General features: G+C 47.9%; 1 protein-coding gene across 2 annotated transcripts in view; it reads right to left on the bottom strand.

Moving 5' to 3' along the window:
• Positions 1 to 993: 993 nt before the first annotated feature.
• prkar1b (protein kinase, cAMP-dependent, regulatory, type I, beta) overlaps positions 994 to 18959 on the bottom strand; it is a 64329-nt gene continuing 46363 nt past the window's right edge. For both annotated transcript variants that reach the window (XM_086175501.1, XM_086175502.1), the window contains 5 exons: positions 16782 to 16940; positions 12375 to 12435; positions 9959 to 10080; positions 2870 to 2951; positions 994 to 2332 (listed from right to left, as the gene is read on the bottom strand). In XM_086175501.1, the coding sequence (XP_086031627.1) occupies positions 2160 to 2332; positions 2870 to 2951; positions 9959 to 10080; positions 12375 to 12435; positions 16782 to 16940 (597 nt within the window). In that variant the 3' untranslated portion in view covers positions 994 to 2159. The remainder of the gene's footprint in view (positions 2333 to 2869; positions 2952 to 9958; positions 10081 to 12374; positions 12436 to 16781; positions 16941 to 18959) is intronic.

The raw sequence follows: 18959 nt of genomic DNA, 5'->3' as shown, positions 1-18959 counted from the left end.
GGCGTGCGTCGGTCACGTGACACATCGACCCAAAGTGACGTAAAGTAAAGTAGACAAGCTAGCTTAAATGGCTAATTAAAACAACAATAACAACAACCGGATTTTTTTTTTTTATTCCCCTTTTCTTTTCTTTTTTTGGGGGGAAATATTTTGAAATGGAAAAGCCTCCAGCGCAAAAACAAAAGTTTACATCTTAAAAAGTTGAATTCCAAAGATAACATCGGAATACTGAGTTCTTGCTAAAGGTGACTCCAAAACGCCGAAGTCAGGTGAGTCGCCATATTTATGGACTTTATTTATGTATCGTTTCATTTTTCTTGTTTTAAACCGTGTTTTAAATTGCTTAAGAAATATAAGGCACCTCAATTTCAACATGTGAGGTGGGTAGGTGAGGATTTCTGGATCACTGCTCTGAGGATGAGCAACCATTGCTGCTGCAAGGCACACAAACACACTGAACACACACGAGCTGAGAGGTTTCCCGAGGTGTGTGTTTGTGTGCGAATTGTCAAGGTGATGACCATGTGTGTGTGGGTATGTGTACGTGCATGGGGAGGGGTTACTAAACTCAGTGTCGGGGAGTCGGGGGGTGCATTCCTCACTTGATTTAGTGGGCATTAAGATGAGGAGGAATGTGTCAAAGCCGGAGCTGCTTTTGTCCAAGGTGGTGTAAACCGGCTGGAAGGAGCGCGGCAACTCTCCATCGGCCGACTTTGACTAACAACTGACACTTGTGAGAGGGACTGTGGGTGGACGTTGGGCCCCCCGGAGGATGAAGAGGGGGTACCTGGGGGTTCTGGTTTGGAGGAGATCGCAGAAGCAAGGATGGGAGCCTCTGGAATACTGTCGCTCCTTCCAAGAGATGGCGGTGATGTAAATCCCCCATCGGTTTGGGATCTGAGCGTCACCGCCGCGTCCAAGGAGTTGTTTCCGTGCACGTCAAACCTGCCGGCGGTCCGGGGGTTCGCGAAGAATGAGTCAGATGGAGAGGACTTTAGAAGCTTATCTTTATTTGCTTAAGATGGTTTGGTCGTTGAAAGAAAAAATACAGAGAAGAGAGAGAATACAGAAAGATTATTTTCATAAGATCCCACTTTACGCGACACCGGTTGCTGGATCAGTTGTGCAACGTGGGCAGATGACCGTAATCATAGGAAAGCTATTTTTTTAACCTCTTTCTTTAATATATATATATATAGAACATAGAGGGAATTTGTGTTTTAAAAATCAAACTGCCGTATCGACCCATTGCTGCAAAAATGGTGCAAAAGCTTTCACCTAACTTAGTAACACAAGTAAAATTTGCTTGAAAAGCATCAGGTAAGACATGTGTGTGCGTGTGTGTGAGAGTGTGTGTGATGAAAAATCATTCAGTCCTGAGACAGTGTGCTCTCATACAGTATGCTAGCTATCATGTGGGAGATTCTCCTCACGTGTAAGCGGGCTGGACCGACGCCACGGTTGTGCCTCAGCAAAAAGATCAAACTCGACCCTTTCGGGGAAAAAATAATTAAAATTTTGGGGGGGCGGGAACCTGGAGAGGAACGTACGACTGCCTCAAACGACCGCGAACGGCAGCGAAAGCACACTTAAAAAGCAATGATAATCAGAAAAAGCAGCCAAAACAGCCAACGTGTCTCTCCTGGTACATCTACATTTTCGGTAACGGCGGTTCGCGCGGCGCCGACGTGACCCTACGACTGGCGACGTGCAGTCGGAGAAACAGGCAAATCACAAATCCGGGACAGTATTTTGCATTCTCCTTTCCGGCATTTTTCCGTTTTTTGAATTAACGTGCGCGAAGCCCGTTCTCGGCCCGTCGAGGAGCAGGCATCGCATACAGTTGTATGTGCGACTCGTTTACAAGATAGGGAGAGTTTATCGTTCTTTCTACTCGCTCTGAAACGTACACTCCCGCGTGTTGTTTTGGACATAAAGCTACGTGACGGCACAGGTCAAGTCAAAGTGCACAAGAGAACGAAAGAAAGAAACAAGCAAAATGGAGGGAGAAAAGAAAAAAAAACAAAACAAAAGCAGGAAATGAGCACCCGTCGTTGTAAATGTAAAACCCACGCCTCCACCCCGACCCTCACCCGCTTCCCACAACCGATGCTGATGTTGCCCACCCCTGCTGGTGGAGCCCAGGGCCGTGAAATCCGTCACACTGTGAGGGAGATGAAGCTGTTGTATCTCTGGATGTTCCTCTTGAGGATCTCTGAGCAGGGCCCCAGCACGCGCTCGAAGCGGGGCCGGTCCAGCTTCACGCATTTCAGCGGCCCGCGGGCGACCACGGTGGCGGCCCGCGGGCGGTTGAGCAGCAGGGCGATTTCACCTGGAGGGGGAAGGCGTGGAGATGAGGAGAACTCACGGGTTTCAAGTCCACGAAAAAAGCGACGACGCCACTGAAGATAGTTTGATTCCCCGTGCAAATGAGTTTGAAAGCCGGCCGTAATAAAATGCAGATTTCTGCGGGCGGTACAGTCCGCTGTCACCTGAGGACAAGTTTGCTTTTTATCCTCCTGCGTGTTATTCGTGTTGAGCGTCTCCACGGAAACATTTGCTCCAATTCAACTGTACGGACTTTTTTCCCAGTACAAGCTTTTACTTTCAAAAAGTAGCTTGGAGCTTTTTTAAAACGCGTCCTCTCCATAAAGTCTAACAGTCTGAATTAAAATGTGAACGATTCCATTAATTTTTCAATTCTTTTCATTTATATGACCATACGGGACCCAGAGTGACCACCCTTTTATGATTCATAGGTGACATTTATAAATGCTAGCTTTCTTGTTTTTTCATCCAACCGGTGACACACACACACACACACACACACGTTCATGCCGAATGTAGAAATCGTCCCAGAACGCCTCACCAAAGTAGTCGGAGGGTCCGAGACGTCCCACTTCCACGTACTCCTCATTGTCAGACCTGCGCTGCAGGACAGAGGCGATTCCCTGGAGACAAGAACAGACAAGGAGAGAATTGTGAGAGGCACTGAAAGACCGAGGGGATGGAGACAAAAGAGAGAACAGGATGGAGAGGGAGGGAAAAGGAGGAACCACATGAGGCAGTGTGTGTGTGTGTGTGTGTGTGGGGGGGGTGAGACGGGGGGAAAAAAGCGTTTTTCTTTTTCTTTTTTTTTTTTTTTTTTTTAGAGGGGTTGAATAATCATCAGGAGGATTAAGCCGAGGAGAAATTCCTACGCTTCATAACCCACAGGTGCATAGGATTTGACTGACCCCTTTTTGTGAGAGGGACACCTGTTCCGTGGGACGAGTGCGGCTCCAAACACAAAACGACGCACTCTCAGATATTCCAGTTTCTCATTCTTCCAGCTTTATTTCCTCCAGAGGGAAATAAATACAAACATCAAATCCAGTTTAAGACTGAACTGACTGAAATGTCCCTCAGTGTCTCCGTCACATAATCCCCATATCAACATTCAGCCACAAAATGGAAACATCTGCATTGCACAAGAAGCAAAAGAGAGCCAACATGGTGTCCCGAACTGACTGTAATATTCCAGCGGCATCGTTTTAGCAACCCACAGTGTCAAATGTGTGTTTGCATACGCACAACCGCACACACAAACCACCGTAAAATGGAACACATCGGCGTATATAGATGGATGCGGAATGTAATGCACCCCCCTACACACACACACACACACACACACACACAGGCTGGCACATCCAGCAAGAAACTCAACAGCTGATCTTTGCTGGACGGAGCGCCTGGGCTCGGAACAACCGAGCTACACATCTTATCCACCGCTCACTGGCAGTTGTAGGTCCGTGTGAGTCATCTAAATAGTTTAATTGAGAAAGTCTGATTTTGCTTCGCGCTGCCCGGCTGATGACAACACTTCGGACTCTGCAGCTGTTGTACGTGTATACAAGAATTATGTTTGCTTTTTTTTTTTTATTCTTTTCATAAGAGCTACCTCAAAAGGTTTGGCGTCGTACTCGATTCCACGTTGTATATGCATAAACCAACATGGAAGTGCCAAATGGCACACTTCACAAAGTGTGTCTGTATGCGTGACGGCGCAGACGTTTGGCTCGGATTTGTTTAGACAGTGGCACAATATGTGTTTTGGCCTGTATCTGGACATTTACATATGCTGAAATAAATGCAAGTAGCAAGTAAAACATCAGCGGGGGGAACTCCCCGGCTTGTTTTGGACGCGGTGGTAAAGCGGAGCGGACGTTTCCAGCGCGAGCTCAACGCCTCTAATCGTCTCTCTGTTCCCGCGGCTGATCGGGCTTATAATGCTAAATATGAATATAATGAAGTTTAACGAGGACCCCAAAACTGCCAGCTCCTTCCTGCGAGCGCCACAAAGATGTGCCTGCGTTTCAGTGGAAGGGACGTGTGTGGCTCGGTGAGTTTCGGCCGAGAATAAACCGTGCGCGGGCGTCATCCCGTGCCGCGCCGGGTAAGAATGTCAAAAACAAGCGCTGCAGAATCTCTCCTCTGCGCCGGGAAGGCATCCCTGCTACCCTGTCGATAAAGATCCCGCCGTATTGGCGACGACGTCGTTTTACTTTCAAGAGCCGTTTCTGAACAGCGCCGTGAATGCTTTGTACCTGCGGTTCAAATAAGCGTCCCTCAGAACGGGCGTCTTAATGAAAGCTGTGTTCCTTTCGCCTTTCGCCACGCTAAAGCGAGGGCTTCATGTCAAGATGCTGGAATAAATAGGCCGCGTTGCTGTCTTTGGACAAAATTTACAGCGGAAAGTATTTTGCCGAACAAAGAGCGACTAAAGACTCGGTGCCTTTTTTGGAAATGCGCTCGTCGCTAATAGGGCGCGCTGCCACGCTGATATTTTTCTTGAATTCGAAGAGAAATGGAAGGGCATCATTAGAAACTACGGGAGCACACTCAGCTCTGGGAAGTGGTTGCAATTCCATACTGTAATTATCGTAATTAGAATGAAAACTGATTTTCATTTCTAAACATAGCCCCGAACCGGCTAATCAATCAATCAATTAGTCGAGCGGAGTGTCAAATCAAGCCTTTCTCACCATGTCATTATAACAACAAAAAAAAGTGCCTCATTCTCAGTGTTTACAGGAGCAGTAATCCTCCTTCAAGCTGGGAAAAATCCATTTTGCACTCCGACGGAGCTACAACAACGACGGCTATCAGTCGGTGATTATTTCTCCATGAACCGAGTGCAGCGCTCTGCTGAGGAGGCGCGTTTCAGCTTCATTATGATTTAAATATTTACGCGCAAAGCATCTTTTTACCTCGCATCTGCAAGTTTTCTGTTCTGTCCGACTTCGGCTGCAGCTCGGAGCGCGTTTTCTAAGTCCGATCGAACCGAGCTCGAAAGCGCCGTCGATCCCGACGTCGTGTCCGCCCCCGGCCGCCGCTCTCGTCGGCAACTCGATACGGCGTCTGATATTTGCCCTTTGACCCCGCGGGAGGTCCCCGAGGATCTCGAAGCCCAGACAAATCCTCTACGGCTCCGGCGGAACCTGCGGTCCGTTTCTGTAACCTACATGCACGCGCCGAAACCCAATTAAGCAAATGCAGCTTAACGCCGCCTTTATACACCGAGGATCAAGCCAGTTAATGAATGAAGTCATTTTTGTCTGAGTGCAAGTGTGCGTACAGTCACAAGCACAAAGGTAAAGATTAACGGGTCTTGATTAAGTTAAACCATATTGGAGGTTTTATCTTTTTAAACCCCGAGGCGATTTCATGCGTGTGTGTGTGTGTGTGTAATCTGTGTGAGGCGGTGCAGACGCCGCTCGGGATACGACCGCCCTCCATCTCCCGGCGACGGTCCGGCAGGCCGCGCTTCCTGCGTGCAACCGCGACGGCGGCGTTTCGTGCGTTCGGGCACAAGTATGAATGAAGGGCGCTTTTATCTGACCGGCCCTTTGTGTTTGTAATCGTTGAGCGAGGTGAGGGATTTATCATTAACTTTTTTTCCGCCGTCAGGAATCTCCTTCTTTTGTTAATTTATTCATATTCTTCATTCTCCCTCGACCTCGGGATGTTCTTTCACCTAATCTTTGTTGTTGCCATTCCAGCGGAGCCTATGTCAGGCAGCGCGGTAACTCGCATCTAAAATGTTTATAAAAGAAATATCTATGAAACCGCCGCTCCTAGATTGGTGCAGTGCAAGATGGTTATCTGGACCACAGTGGATGAGGCCTGTTCATGAATTAACTACTGTACTCGACAGCGCTGCACAGTTTCACCCTTTGTTTAGACATAAATGGAAAGGAAAGGAATCAACTGGTTGTAAACACTGGAGATTCAATATGTCGTCAGACTCATTTTCTCTCCCCATTCACATCTCTTTTTTTTTTTTTTACACCGCTTACAATTTCGCCCCTGCAATTTCCATCTTTCCGCTAATCTGGAGATGTTTCATCCAATTTCCAGCGCTGTACGGTCAGTGGGTGTTCTTTTTTTTTTTTTTTTTTTTTAACTCTATAGAAGCCGACACGCGAACATAAAACCTCCTCAAGGTGAAATAAATCCCATGAAATGCACACGGTGGAGCGTTTCTGCCCAGGGTTTGTTAGGTTACGGCAAAACGGCTTCGGTTTGTTAGACTTCATCTCGTTGCCCAGTGCGGCCGCATTCCCCGCCGAAAGTGATATCTTAGCACTTTTAGTCTGGAGGGCCTGTTAAGTGGTTTATTCGGGCATAATAAACCAAATTATTTCTGTAAATGATGTGGCTAAAAATGCAGCCTTTTTGGTTTTTTTTTTTTAAAGAACCCCCGAGCCCAAGTGAGGACCGAGAAGAAAAAAAAAATAAAATCACACACTAGAACAGCGTGGTTTCCTTTTTAACCCGGCGAGCTGCCTCTCTTTTCTCTCTTCTCGCCTTTTATTTAAGTTCCTGCGCATCGGTTCGGGCGGCGGCGAGCGTCTCGACAAGAGAGCGAAAGTAGGAAATAGAAGGAGGGTTTGCGAGCGAAGGTGAGGCTGAGCCTTCACGGCCCCGGAGTTCTGTAAAGGCTTGTTTGTACAGTGTGAGAAAAAATGTAAACATGTCACTTTTCATTAGGGCCCCATTTCTCCCGACAGGCAAAGAAAGTGATGGCTCTATATCTCGGCTTTTGTTAATCTTTCCCATCAGCGGGCTTGCAATTAGCGATTGTGGGGTTTGTCTTTGGCCGATGCAACAAAACCGCAGGAATAACAAAAGGGAGTGAGAAAGAAACGGAGGATGAAGGAGGAAGAGGAGGAGGAGGAGGAGGAGGGAAGCAGCAAATTTGTGACTCAACAAAACATCTCAGTGTGATTTCGCTAAAGAGAAATAAGGTGCGTTCATTAGGAGAGGAATGCAGGAGGGCAAGACGTCCAAGAGAAAGCGAAATCCGCTTTTTCCTCCTCCGCCCGTGGTCCTCTCGGACGAAGGCTCCTCTCCGTTCTCCCTGCCCTCTTTGACTCATCCCTCTCTATTTTGTCTCCCTCCCGGGAGGCCGGGTCTCCTGACCCCGTGTGAAAGTCAGCAACACACATTCCACCCTAGTCCGCCGCGCTCTGGGAAAGTCGGGCCCGAGAAAGTCGAGAGACGGCTTCGGCGAGAGCGGGATACGGAGAGGCTGGCGTGGACGTGGACCCGATGGAAGTTGTGTGGAAGGGAACTAAAAAGAGCGTAAATGTGAGGACAGTGATGACTCTAGATGCAAACAGGTCTGTTTTGTGGGGGGAAAAAAAAAAAGAGCCTCACACTGGCCGGTTTGAGAAACTGGAATGCGATGTTTGCCGCCGCCGCCGACTGCATGCTGGTCTTTCATGCTTCCTCTCCGCCTCCCCCGTCCCTCCGTCTGATGAGCCTTGTGATTCCTCCGCATGTTTGCCTTCTTCTATGAGATGTACATGTCGACCGATGTGTGTGTGAGAGACGCGTGCTGCTATATTTGTATCCTTCGGATTTTCCGCGCAGACAAACTGGCTTTTAAGGGATTTCTGTAGAGACTTCAATTGGAGGCTTCAAAATTGACCAGCACTGGTTGCACAATATGAGGTGAGTGCAGGATTTATGCAGGCCCATCTGTAAATACATGGACGGAGATATACGGCACAGGTATTTTTGCTCATGCTGGCGCGTTCGCTTTTGGAAGATCTGCTTTGCGAAAATACCAAACTTTCAGAGAACAGGAAAAAATGTCAGCCGAAACGTGATTTTCGATAACCCGGTCTGTAAGGTCTTTGCCGAGGAAGCCGTGTTTTTGGCTTTTCCGCATCCGGGTTGCGCACAAACCACCTTCCCGTAAGAAGCTGGCAGAATTTGAACGTCGGCGCGCAAACGACTCACTTGGTATTTCGAGAGAATGTCCAAATCAGAGTAGAGAAGGTGTTAACGTATATATAAACACCACCTCGGTGGAGGTCTGGGAAATGTAAGCAACGGGCTCTGCTTGTCCTACTTTGGAAACTAACTTTATCCACTATTTTACTTTGTTAGGGTGACTTACAGCTTTCACGTTGCCTGTATTTTACTCGCTCTAATTCAAATCATACTTTATGAACAATGTCTCATCAGAGCTGCATCTTTATCCAGCTGTAGGTTTTAGGAATGTATTTATTTGGAAATCCTCCCCCCAGATCACCTTTTTGCTTTATGAACTTTATAATAGCGGGGTTGAGTTCTTCAGATATCTCTCCAATAATTTAGATGTAAGATATATGCGCGCAAGGTTCACCGCATTGAGTGAAAGAACGGGAAAAAAAAAAACGAAAAAGGATGGCGTGAGGGTTTGATCGAATCAGGGAGAGTTTGCCGAAGCGCCCAAAGGTTGGAGGGAAAAGCGCGGCGCATCACTCAGCACTTTTGATAAAACCCGCCTTTGGCTTAGCGGCACCAAACCACTCCTATGAACTGTAACCAATGAACTGCTCACATGTTGACGGACGGGAAACGAGATAAAAATAATCACTGACAGACACGGTGACAATGTGAGAAAGACAGACTAACCTTCAAGTAACGCCGAGACGCAGAGGACGAATGAGCGGGCGAGAAAAAAGAAAAAAAAAAAAAAAACCCACCCCAAAAAAGAAGAGGGGCCCTCTTGACTCGACCCTGGCGAAAGCTGTGTAAGTATGGAGTTAATCAAAAGTGTGTTAGGATGACAAGCGGGGGGGCCCTTCGCGGAGCTGCACCAGGGGCCCCATCTCAACAAAGCCTCGGGTATGAGGGGGGGCTGCATCAGGCCGAGGTATGGCGGCCGATGGCTTGAGGCGATGGAGCGCCCTGGAACGGTCGCTGAAAGCGCCGAGCTCAGCGGCGACTCGGTGCGATGACAAGGTGCTCGGCAGATTGCGAAGATAAAGCGCGCGGCTTGCGGGAAAGTAAAGTTAGCGCGCTTAAGGGACGCCGCACGCCGCCGCGTTCGTTCTGAAAAAGCGACTCTTTACCGATCCCGAAATCGCAGCGCCGTCAGAGGAGAGCGTCTCTTTTCTTTCGCCGCCGCGGCCGAACGGGCCGTGAAAGTCACCGGTGAAGCTCAGAAGAAAAAGGAACGCCGAGCAAATACATACATTCCAAAATGCGTCTGTCATGGATGCCTGAAACACTGCAGCATTCAAAGCCGTGACTCAAATACACAGGACAAACAAATGCAACAGCGCAGTATAAATATTTAGAAAACGTGTTGCGCTTAGGGTTGGGTCCTGAGGAAAAATACATCCCAATTTTCTAGTCTCCACGATAGGAAGTGATTAGGAAATCATTTTCTCTTACTCGGTAAACAGGGACAAATCTGGAGCTCGGAGGCCTTTCCTTTCAGAGAGCCGAGGAATTTCCCTGTAAAACGGACATGTGCGGCGCCGCCATGGAGGCACGCTGCCACGCCGCTCATCTGTGACCGGACAATTGTGCTTTCGGCCACGGACGGTCGATTTCATTAATGACAAGAAGAAGGAGTCAAACTAATTCAGTCGTTTGTCTTTTCACCACACACACACACACACACACACACACACACCTCCGTGATGATGTAGAAGTCATCGCCGGGTTCTCCTTGGACCACGATCTTCTCTCCGTCTTCAAACTGAACGGGCTCCAGAGCGTCGGCCACAGTCAGACGCTCCCATTTATCCAGAGACCCTGCGGAGAAAGCGCACCTGAATGAGCCGGTGATCTTCGCGGCGGTCAAACAGACGTTTAAAAGGACGCGCGACGTATTGGTCGGATTCATGGCCCGTGAAGATGCCCCCTCGCTCTCCTCCTCAAAGAGCGATGGAAGGGTAATTCCCGCAGCAGGTTAATCCAGTCATTCATCAGAGACCATTACGGCCCAGATCCCTTCTCTCCTCTCTTTGTGCTCCGTAAAGCTTAACACCTTGAAACCAGCCCCTTAATCTGTAAACCCTCCTTTCTTCTCATTCTGAATGTGGTGACAGAGAGCTGTCTCTTCTGGAGATAATTAAAATCGGACATTCCCGTAACAAAGCTTCTCCCGACCAAGACCTGAACCGGCCGAGTGTCCGGGCGAGACTTCCGAAAAGGGAAAAAGTACAGCAGGTACGTCTTTCGCGGAAAGACACGTGGACCGAATCGGTGTTTGCTCAACTGTTGCGATAATCGGCGGTTTAGGAGGATCGGGTTTAACCGGGATATTTCCTGTCGGTGTTTGTACTACGTATAGCTAATAATTAGGATGACATTTATTCAACCTTGAAATCGGACGCAGAAACGACTTAAAACTCGTAGCGTAATCCAGAGGAGCGCGGCCGATGACCATCTGCCAGAGAGTCCCGCTTTTATGTGTTAAAAAAAAAAAAAAGCCTAGAAATAGCATCTTTTATCTTTTTCAGTATTGTTGATCTTTCTGTTCGAGGCAGTGGCAACAGCTGTCTTTCCGACTTTTCAACCGCACGCACAGTGACATGGTTAGCCCGGGATATTTCTAGAAGCTGATGGTTTTCACATAGAAACCAAAAGCATGGATAGTTACACATCTTCACTGGGAAAAATGTTCCGACCGAGGGAGTTTTGAGCAACTGAAAAATTCTTTATTTTTAGACCCAGGGCCCACTGGAGGCTGAATATCTACTCGCCGCCCATCCTTCTTTCACAGTTCAGCAAATCGTTGCTTAATCTTAAACAGTTTATGTATCCATGAGTGGAATGCTGCAGTGAAAACATGCCTCGGCTTTATCTTCGTCAACAGAAACGGAGGAGACCGTGTTTTGATTCGACTAAGACGGGGAGTTAAAGGTGTAAAGGTACGGCCGAGTCTCTTTGTCCCCGGCTATTGTCTCCCGAGTCGCCTGGTAACTGATCCCGCTGTGTGTCCGTCGGTGCGTATGCGTAAATGGTTATCTACTTGGGATTAACCAGGGAGAAGTGTAGAGGTTCGCGGGTGTCCGGTGTCCCACCCCGGTGGGCCGTGGCGTCTGCCGGCCCCTGATGGATGTTCCCTGTCCCGCCGAGGTACGGCGGCGGATCCTATAGAGGTGATCCCTAACAGCCCCGGAGGTAACACGATCCACAAATGTGCTGAGTAAAGAACCTACATTTCACGCTTGGCAGGGCCTGCGCCCACTCGGATCACCTCGCCAGACACATTCATAGCACGCATACTGGCCATTGGGATGTCGAGGCCTTTGTGCGCGTGACAAAGCGTATGTTGTCGCCCCTTTACTCCGACACATCAAGGGCTTGTACCCAATTTCATGGCTATCTCGAAAATCAAAGACAAACAAAAACACGGCCGCCTCCCGACCCTCCTCCGATTTAGACAGGACGGCGGAGAGGAGACGCACTTCAGCCTGTGAATACAGGCCTTGACAAGGCTGCCAAAAAGGGAGGCGAAGAAGAAAAGAGGCGGATTGAAAGAGAGCGCCGAGACGTTCTCCTCGAACCCCGAATCGAGTGTGTGTGTTTACTCAGCCAGCTAATAACTCTGTACAGGGGGCACGGCCTCGGCCTATACGGCACACACAGCGTCAGGTGGAAGGGGACGAGATGTCGGCTCCAATTGTAACCGGTATTGAAAGTCTGAATGAATCTCATTTGCGATTCCTCAAAACTCAGCGGCCTGTGGAGCCGCTTTCATCCAAATTCCAGTGGGAAAGAGAGGCTTAGCTTAACTCCCTTTTCTTAAAGAGTCCGCAAGGCAACAGCGCAGAGTGTGACTGGTTTTAGTACCGACGCTGATTAAGATTAGAACTGTACACACAGATCTCGCGGAGCCTTATGTGACAGAATGGGCCTGTGTTTATGTGGACTAATCTACAATATACGTCTTGCTTAGTCGATTTAATTACCTGCACTCTGAACTCCGTGACTCGTTCTTTAACATGAGCGCATGACACGTGCAAACCGCTTCATGCTTCCAGACATGAGAAGCCAGAAGTGAATTACCGACGTCATGTTTCGCGGCGAGATGAACTTACCGAGGATGGAGACTTTGCTGAGGAACTCCTCGTACATCTTCCGCTTCCTCAGGGTGCTCCCCTGTCAGACAAGGAGGCCGGGGGGGGAGAACGGTTAAAACACACACTCTACGACATCGAATTGTCCCGGCGGTCGACCCAGACCGTTTCCAAATTGGTTCATTTCACGCCGATAGACAAACATGCAATCTTTCGTCGCATTTTTCATTTTTTGCACGGGAAGAGTAGCTTAGAAAGACTAAATCCCTCACATATCGCCGAGAGAAACCGCCTTACTGTGTAATGTATCATTAACAACAGTTCATGAGGTCATACTAATAGAGGTGTGTATGATCTGTTAGGTAATGTTCTTGTGTGTGTGTGTGTGTGTGTGTGTGTGTGTGTGTGTGTGTGTGTGTGTGTGTGTGTGTGTGTGGCCCACCCCACCCACCAGGCAGGGGACTTTCCCCTCCTTGCCTCTGCCATGAAAATCAGGTGCTTCATAACAAGTCCAGACCCAGAGGACCCCCTCCCTCGCTGTGCTCCTCGTTCCTCCCTCCTTCTGTGTGGACCACGAGTTAGAACATCCACCGAGGAACGCCGCTGTCCTCCGTGTGTCTGCCTTTGCATATGGAAATGATACGGCGAGGCTTGGGGTGTCTTTAGTGCATAACTGCCTTAAGCTCCGCCGCTGCCTCTCATTGCATATCATTTCACATTTTCTCTTAAAAGGGGAGAAAATGTTCTCAAGTGAGCCCATGGCGAACTCCAAGTGGTAAACAACTTGATTAAAGGATTTCCAGCCTGCATTGCCTCCCTCCTGGATGAATTATTTGAATGCACGTGTGTGTGCGTGTGTGTGTGTGTGTGTGTGTGTGAAGGCCTTTTGTATGAAGTCTGTTTTCAGTTCTACCATTAATGTTTCATTTCTGTCTCTGACGAGGCAAAAGTTCATGCTTACTAACCAAGCAAGTAGAAACGCACGTATAACTTATATTACGAGCTCACACACACCTGTAAACACACAAACACGTACCGTATTTTGTGAAGCAGAAGGCGCACTGCATTATAAGGCGCACTGTGTTATAAGGCGCATGATAAAACATATATAAAGCCAAACAAAATAGTCAGTTTGTCAAACTTTATTCAACTTATTCACTGGTTCAATAACCCACTGTTTAATTTTGTCCTCTAACTGTGGCCACCTCGCTTTGTTCCCTCAGAAACTCTGTCTGGTCTTCTTTACTCCACTTCCGTACCCTTGATTCATTCTTGTTGAAATCTTTGGCTGCTGCTCTTTTCCCAAAATCCCTTGCATGACTGATAAACGCCTTGAGTTTAAGCATGTATCTTAACAGGTGCCTTATTTAATGTACAGTAATTTTCTGTTGAAACACAGAACATACAGCTATTACAAAAAGTAAGTGTTCTACGTACTGTTCTCTAATTGGCTTATGGTTGCCAGCGATAGCGGACACCTGAAGTTAGCGTGAGGTTGGTACAACGCACTACATCATGAGTCATCTAACGTCGCCTGGCGTTGCAACTCATATTCAACCAAGGACCCGCTTTAACACGCCGTCCCCGTGTCAGGGGGGAACGGTACCACAACGGTCACTTACCAAAGTCGCGCTAAAACATTTTGACAGATGTTTGAGCACAGTGTGACACATCAAGGTGGTTGGCGGTCAGTAAGCACAACAAGAATCCAACCATAAGGCGCACTGGATTATAAGGCGCATGGCTGATTTTTGAGAAAATTGAAGGATTTTAAGTGTGCCTTATAGTGCGAAAAACACGGAACTGGGTGACGTACAGAGGTGATGTTGACTTGGAGGCCTGATTCCACTGGCTCTCCTCAGACTGGTCAGCAGAGTCGGACGGCTTTAGCCCGCTTACGTGACGTAAGACGATCTAAGGAGGCTAGGCAGGCTAAGCTAATGCTAACGCAGAAATTTTACGTCGGAGGATGAAACAGAAAGGTCTACCTTCAACTGTCGGGATTATAAAAATGATTTCAGATGCAGGAGGACTTCTACTTTTCTGTGCCTACACATAACTCACCGTCTACTTGGGAGTTTTCTACACTTCACACGTGAAACTCTTTGGCCCACTTGGCATTTCTTGCCTTCGCTTCTCCAGCGGTTAAACATGAACTCACCTTTGTGTCTTGATTGCTGTCTTTGAGGCAGAATCATCAAAGCGCCGAGGCGTGGCGGCGGGCCAGTGTAAACCAGCTACATCTCACAGCCCGTCCCTATCGCCTTCATCTCTATCCAAGACACCGTGACTTTTCGGTATCATTTCCCCCCCATCTGCTTTCGTCTTGTGTTCTGTTTGTTGATAGTGGTCTGTCAGTTTGTTAATGGCTTCGTCTGTTGCCTTACATGTTATATATACTCGATGAAACAACAGACCTGGTATTGTGTGACTGGCAGCGACACAATAGGGAGAGTGTAGTAAGTGTGAGGAATGATATTACTTTGTTGACTTAAAGCCTCCCTGAGTGCAGAGGAGGACAGAAAGCGAGGTGGCTGCTGGTTTCCGTGACAAGACCAAGAGTTAGAGATTCAACTCGATCTCCAGACTATTTGATGTATTGGTTTTCTTCAATCATTGAGCTCCAAAGGTGCCGTCAGATGTTGGTGCCTCTGGATGTGAACTGAAAATCCTTCCATTCATTCATAAGCCGGGCCACGCAGGGACGCATTTGAAGACATACAACCGTTCACTCTCTCATTCGCGGTTCTGGGACATCTAGGGTGTCCGATGAACCTCCTGCATGTGTTTGGGCTGCAGGAGGAACCCTGAGGAACCCCACGCAGATACGGGGAGAACATGGAGACTCCACACAGAACTTCATGTTTTGAGGCAGAAGAAAAAAAAAACAAAAAAAAACCACTGTGCTACCTCTGAACTGAAAATGTGCTGTTTTAAAGAATTAGACTACAAACTGCACCAGAGATATTGTATGTTCAATTCCTGGTAGAACAAAAATATAAGAACAGTTTCCCATTGATTTGAGTTGAAGAGTTCCCCAACTGCTTGTGCTGTTGTGATTTAACTGCCAGCCTGCAACTGCACACATTTTATCTTTTATGTTTTATCAACTCCAACAGCAAAACAAACAAAAAAAAGCTAAAATGAGGGTTTTTTTATTTTTGTTTTTTTTTTGCCATTTCCTATCCCGAAGATCCTGTCGTATGCACGAGCCATCAATCCATGACGCCTGAAGAAAACTCGTGGCAGCACACCTTCCTGAGCTGCAAACTAACTAGCTGCAGACACAGTACGGCATTTAGTGGGAAAGCGCACACCCAACCACACACACACACACACACACACACACACACATAATATGTTTTGTTGGCTTGATACAATGCCAAAATACCACACTTAAAAAAAAAAAAACAGCAGTAATTAACTACAGGTTCACATAATTTAATTCTGCTTAACCCAGACTCCCCTCCTCCGGCTCCTGGAAAGGAATGAGGGAACGAGACGGAGAGATTTTTGAGAATCCTCTCAGAGAAAGGTTACCGGGGCAAACCGTGCCCTCACTTTAACTATGTGCTTAAGAGGTGACATGAGTGGCGGCAGGTTCGTGCCAGCGCCGCGCTGAGCTAACACTTCCACGCACTGATGTTCATCCGGCCTTGTACATCTCCTGCACACACTTCAGTCGCGGTGGTCGAGTGTGTGCAAAAGGTTAATTTGAGGCTTTTTGTGCACACACACACACATCCATAAACAGCAATTAGTCCTTATATTGGCACTGAAAAACACCTTGCTTTTAAAGCTTAAACATTTAGACATTCCTACTAGATAAGCTCCTGGAGTTGGAAGTGTGTGTGGAGGCATTAGAGGTGACCCGCAACCCCGGCCAATATTCCTCCCTTCATCTTTTGCCTTATATTTTCAAGGAAACGCTTTTTCAACGTTTGAAAAGGCAAGATAGGCAACTAAAACTGGACGGAGCGTGTGTTTAAGCGTGAAGGCACGCTCGGGTGCAGCGTGTTCGTCACACCAATTTTTAATGTATTTTTTCTTCAACCGAAGTCGTCCGCAGATATTTTGCACTTTTGAGCATTAACCCGAACGTGAACCCGAACACGACGGCTTAGACTCATGGAAATTTGTGAAAATACATATATAATCAGACAGAAATAACAGTGTGCGTCTGCAGCTGTTCCCCAAGCGCATGATACCTAATGACCTGCTTGCCTGCTGTTTCACTGCCTGCCTTTTTCTGCCTGTGGCTGGCAAAAGTTATGTGACTCCCAGTAAACCTGAAAGAAGGCCTACTCATACAGGTCGCTGCAGAGCTAAACATGGGCTGTTTGTGTTACAAGTCTGTAAAAAAAAAAAAAAAAAAAAAAAACAACCTGTGCAGTAAAGCTGGCCGGCGGCGGGAGCGGAGGTCCTTACCATGAGGATGCGCCTGTAACTGTCCCGGTCGATTCCCCACAGTTTCAGATCGGTCTTGGCCTTCACCGTGGCGGCTCTGGGGGTCCCGTAGATCAGAGCGAGCTCGCCGAAGCTCCCGCCTTCTCCGATACTGGTCACCAACTCCCCGTTCACATACACCTGCGGAGAAAACGGGGAGAAGAGGCCGAATAAGACGGAACGATGACGTCGGCTAAGAAGATTTTCCACAGGATGGGATTCTTGGAGATGTTTGGTAAAAAGGTGTCAGTTGGGTTCGTTTAACAGAGAACGTCCCTCATGCGCTGATGCCGATTCGCCCCCAGACACCCTCCTCCTCCTCTTCTTCTCCCTCCAACGTTTCCGGGCTACTTGATACGCTCGCTGGGCTCGTCTCTAAAGATTTGATCCCGACTAAGCCCCGAGATGAGACCCTTTAAAAGGCCCTCAATCCCTTCCGTCTCCCCCTGGCATCTCTTCGTGTGGGACCTTCCCTTTGAGTTGTCAGTCGCAGAGGGGATAAACTCCGCAGGAATCCGTGCTTGCACTCTGGGGTCTCAGTGGACTCGCGTATTCCGGGCGACACGGAAACGCGACTCGATTCGTTTTTTTTTTTTTTTAACCACCACATCCAGCACAAGGTACTGATTGGGGCTTTCTCCGAGGTTGTTATGGTTTCACTTGTTGACTTAATATCACAGAGGGAGTGAGAAGAAGGAAGGTTTTATCTGCTATCTGGGATGGAGAGGGAGCTCCGGAGAACAATGACACGAGTGTTATGGAGGGCCGCCTCGGTGCGTGCAGGTAGTAGTTTTCTTTCCCTCAAGTATCTCTTGACAAGCAGTCTTTGAATGTTCTTAAAATGCATGTCACACATGATCTCATGTGGTAGCACAGTTTAAGGCTATCACGTAGCCCGCCAGGTAGAGCTATGTAAACCAATGAAACAATCCACAATAAGTCTTTACAACTCGAGCTGAGACCGACTCGTTGCGACTTGCACGTATTTTGAATATGGGACCATCTACGAGTGTCTGGTGGTAATCGAGAAGCAACAAATCATGAGAGCTGGAAGGTGGAGCAGCAGCCGGCGTTACGGCGCATTTCTGTTTGTGATTACTTCCACTGATTTTTCTCATAGGCAGTGCGAGTGCGGGTTTCAAAAATAGTAAATAAATCTCAGCTTGTTGTCATTCGAAAGCAATTATTTTATGTAACTTCGAAACGCCGTGTTCATGAGATGGAAAGAGCAAGCGCTCTCTCCTGGAATGATTGCTTGCGTAAAAAGCGGCATCGTGGATCGTAAAGACGGGCGCGAGGTCGTCGCGACTTTACCGACTGGATTCTGGACTTCGGCGCTGAAGTTGGGCGCGTTGGCTGCGGCCATTTTGTATTTTTATCCGGCAGATGCTGACAACATTTGGATGAGGGTTTTGTGATGGACCGTCTGTCCTCTTTTGTTTTGCGATGAGTGTCTGATTCAGCATTACGGTAAATGGGAGCCATCATTTATGGAACGAACACGACGCTGTATTGAGGCGGACTTGGAACCGGCGAACGGGGCCGTTAACCCATCAGAAACCTCTTTCTGTTAAAACCGAGGTAATTAATCAAGAGAAGTAAATCAGTTGTGATTTCCTCACACAACTAAAAATAGTCCAAAAAAAAAAAAAAAACGTTTTTTTTAACTTGACTACGGCTGAACTTCGGTCAGGTGTTCGACGCTCCGAGGCGGTCGCACGTGATCCCAGACGACACCGTTATTGGAGGTTGGACATATTTACCCCATTGAGAACCCAAATTAGAACAGATGTGGGCCACATGCGGGCCAACATTTCGCAGCGGTGCGCAGATATCGCGATCAATCTCTTTAAGTGTCTCGGCCTGTCTGTGAGCGAAGGCACTCGTCTGCAGACATGGAGAGGTGTTTACTCAGTGGCAGTGGTTAGCAATGTTTAGGCGGTTTATGGGATGCCAGCAGATTTACACCCTCCTATAATGAAAGACATCTCCGCGCTTTAATAACCTCGGCACCGATCTTGGAAGTTTCTTCGAGCCTGAGCTGCGGCTACAGCTGTCTGCAAGGAGGTGAGCTGAAGGAGACACAGACAGCGGCGCGTCGGCGAAAAAGAGGCCTTTAGTGACTTCTGATGAATCCCTGGAGGACATACCTGTTGTTGG

The sequence above is a fragment of the Fistularia commersonii genome, chromosome 28, assembly GCF_037954325.1.
Source record: "Fistularia commersonii isolate RoL2024-O1a breed Wild chromosome 28, RoL_Fcom_v1.0, whole genome shotgun sequence".
NCBI classification, from domain to species: domain Eukaryota; kingdom Metazoa; phylum Chordata; class Actinopteri; order Syngnathiformes; family Fistulariidae; genus Fistularia; species Fistularia commersonii.
Note: the sequence above shows the minus strand (reverse complement) of the source record. Positions and strands in the feature narration are given on the sequence as shown.